This window comes from Pholis gunnellus (genome assembly GCF_910591455.1).
Source record: "Pholis gunnellus genome assembly, chromosome: 4".
NCBI lineage: Eukaryota > Metazoa > Chordata > Actinopteri > Perciformes > Pholidae > Pholis > Pholis gunnellus.
This window is the reverse complement of record NC_136530.1, coordinates 9,305,819-9,308,925: the sequence shown is the minus strand read 5'-3', so window position 1 is coordinate 9,308,925 and position 3,107 is coordinate 9,305,819. Positions and strand designations below refer to the sequence as shown.

At 42.4% G+C, this 3,107-nt stretch overlaps 1 protein-coding gene across 1 annotated transcript in view; it reads right to left on the bottom strand.

Annotated features, from left to right (window-relative positions):
- arhgef18b (rho/rac guanine nucleotide exchange factor (GEF) 18b) overlaps positions 1-2,815 on the bottom strand; it is a gene marked incomplete at its 5' end in the record, with an annotated part of 40,552 nt that extends 37,737 nt beyond the window's left edge. Inside the window, one exon of the mRNA XM_079158349.1 lies at positions 2,740-2,815. Within this exon, the coding sequence (XP_079014475.1) occupies positions 2,740-2,815 (76 nt within the window). The remainder of the gene's footprint in view (positions 1-2,739) is intronic.
- Between the last annotated feature and the right edge of the window lie 292 nt (positions 2,816-3,107).

The window sequence follows — 3,107 nt, the reverse complement described above, 5'->3', positions numbered from 1 at the left end:
CCGAGCCTTACCCTAAGCCAGCCTGGCTCCACAGGCGCTCACTCCATTCTCCTTGAATAGATTCTGCCCTGTTTCTATTCCCCTGTGAAGGTTGACTTTCTGATTTTACCGAGATCAGTGTGAACAGGTACGCTGCCGCCGCTAATTTCAGTAACGAAGGAATGGTGAAAGAGTTGCTGCTCCGCCTCTCTGGACTATAATACAGAAACAGAAACATGCTAGTAGCAGCATATATTATGCTGTGAAGCACAAAATCAATATAATAGAAGCTTTGAAATGTTCCACGGAGGGATTCTAATTACATTTTAAATCTGATTGAGCTTTAAAAACATATAACTATATGATATAATCCATTGTGCAATCTACATTATATTGGCTTATGGACGTACATATCCTGTGTGCTCAGGTGGCTGCCACTAAATTCAATGGACGTTATCACACTCACCACTGTGAGCTATATGAAAAGCTCATCTCTGACATCTAGAAGGCAGACCCAGCATTTGTGTTAATAAGACTGAGACCTAACTAACTGCAACACAATGGGTTTTTTTTTGCAGTTAATTCTAATCATATTTGTGAGTGTTATAATTAGTGTCTGTGGCTCAGTCATCACCCTCAGATTTTGTTGTGCAGTGACATCAAATGAGAGTCCCTGCACCATGTCTTGCAATAAACCAGCAGCATCCACTCCACAGCCAGAGATGCTCTCACATAAACACACTGTAGATCTATTTTCTATATTACTAAATCACCCCCCGAGGCTGCGGGGATGGCAGTGTCCCCGCTGGAGGAGGATTTTGTTTGCGTCCAAATCCCACTCGTGCTAAGTGTAAACTCAGACACTCGGCACAGACATTGCAGCCGCGGCTTGATGTTGTCCAGTGGTGCCGCCGCAGCCTTTTATGGTTGGCCTCTCATATCTGCTAATACATCACACAAGGACGAAACATCAGAGTGTGTCGCTGTGTGTGTGTGTGTCTGCTCAGGTGTGTGTGTGTGTGTGTGTGTGTCCCCACAACCATTTTGGCACTGTCATAGTCAGCTGTTTTTTCGCCACAGTTTTGGCTCCACTTAACAAAGGGTGGCCTGCTACTACAACTAATGACTATTATCAACTAGTAAATGACTTAATTACATTAACACATCGCCACTTAATATCTAATCAATCTAATACTTCATGTACTTTTTGTTATTTGTATTTTCTTTTAAATATTGTTCCTCTTTTCTCTGCATTGTGATGCTACAACTGTAACTTCTGTCTACTCTGTTGAAGGGCTTTTGTGAACTGTTTCCCTTTCAGATCAAAGTTAAGGACAGAAGGTGTCATAATGCTGAACACATTGTTTGAGATAAAGTTTTGATTTCGTGCTATAAAAGTAAAATTGACTTGACAAATGCCCCACAATAAATCAGCTATTTTACTGAATTTATGTAACTTAAGCTGTTTTTTCTGTGCTTGTCAGATAGATTAAAGAAAATAAAAACGTCCATCATGCAGAATGTAAATGACAGATTTGCGTGCCTGGACCCTGTTTGGGCTTGATGAGCTCTGTGAAAAAGGAAGACATGTGAGCCAATGTGACAAAGAAGGAAATGAGGGCACATGTTCACCACAGACTGTCCATACGTTCGAAAAGCTACATGACAATCACAAGAGGAACTCTGGCATCATATGATACAGTCAGTTGATTCTTTGCAATTGAAGTGATGAGTTTATGACATGATGAGTTTATGACAAAGCACATCTGTTTATGTCAACAGATGTTTTTTTTGCTACAAAAAACACAGATGATGATAAAAGTCACACTTGTAACTCATCTAACATAAATATATTATTCAATACTTCAAATAAGTGTTGGTATTAAGGTTATAACGACCATTCAGTACCTGGATGAGACACCGTGCAAGTGTGTGCATGTGTGACAGATGTTGTGTGCTGTTGAAAACAGAATACAGAGGCTGTTAGATCTGTGGTCGAAGCAGCGCACATCAAAACAACTGTCATCTCACAGATCCTCTTTGATCAGAAATTCGTCCGACTACTCTTTCAAAGCGTCGAGCTACACAGACACCCCCGGCTGAAGCAAAATGGAAGCGTGCTACACGGCTTCTTCATGTCTTTATGTCTCTGAAGATAACAGCATGGAAACAGAAAGTGTGAAATAATACAAGCTCTGCGCTATGTAGAGACGGGTGAACAGGAAAAGATGAGTTTTTGCGTGCGTTGGGTGTATGAAACTCCACTTGTCAGTCTTTTGTCAGTGAACTTTTAGGATTTTTTTTCTGAATGAATTTAGTTGGAAAACTGTAAACTCACACCAAACATCATTAAAAAAAACCCTTAATTTAAGCTGTTTACTCTGCATTTACTGTCGCAGTATCGCCACACCAAATTATGACATGACAATGAATAATCAAAGGTTTCTGCCCAATTATAGGTGCATTTCTGTGTTCACTCGTCTTATACAATGCTGCAGGGATAGAAATGACTCATTGAACTTTGCAAAAACCTCTTCTGATACCCAGCAACCGTCGCTCACCACAAGCCCCAATCAGGTAAAAATGGCAAACAACAGCTAACACATCCTCTTATCCTGAGGTCACATCCAGTCCACGACCTCTACTGGATGATGACCCCTCTCTCCTCTCTGCCCAGTTTTACGCTCTCAGTGTTCCCTCTGTTCTATCCGACAAACCCAAAAAAACCGGCCGAAGTGCAACCACATGTAAAACCAGTACCTCTCTTGAAGGACCATCTCTTCATCCAGAGTTTGGAGAAGGAGGGCCAGGAGTTGTTAAGAGAGGAGTCCGCCATTTGAGCAGCGCAGTGGGGAGGCCAGCTGGAACTGGAGCTCTCTCACACTGGAGCTCTGGCACCCAGCGAGAGGAAGAGAGAGAGAGAGCAGGAGGGGAGAGGAGGGACGGAGGGAGGGGAGTCGAGAAAGAGAGAGAGAGAGTCCAAAGCAAGGAATAGGGAACTGCTGATTGGGGATTACCTCTCCAAAGACTCTAGTGAAGACAGGAAAAGAACAGGAAAGCCAAAAAATAAGAAAGGGGGACAGTGGGAAGGGAAAAGGAGGCGTGAAAGTGTTGCTTTGGATATGTTG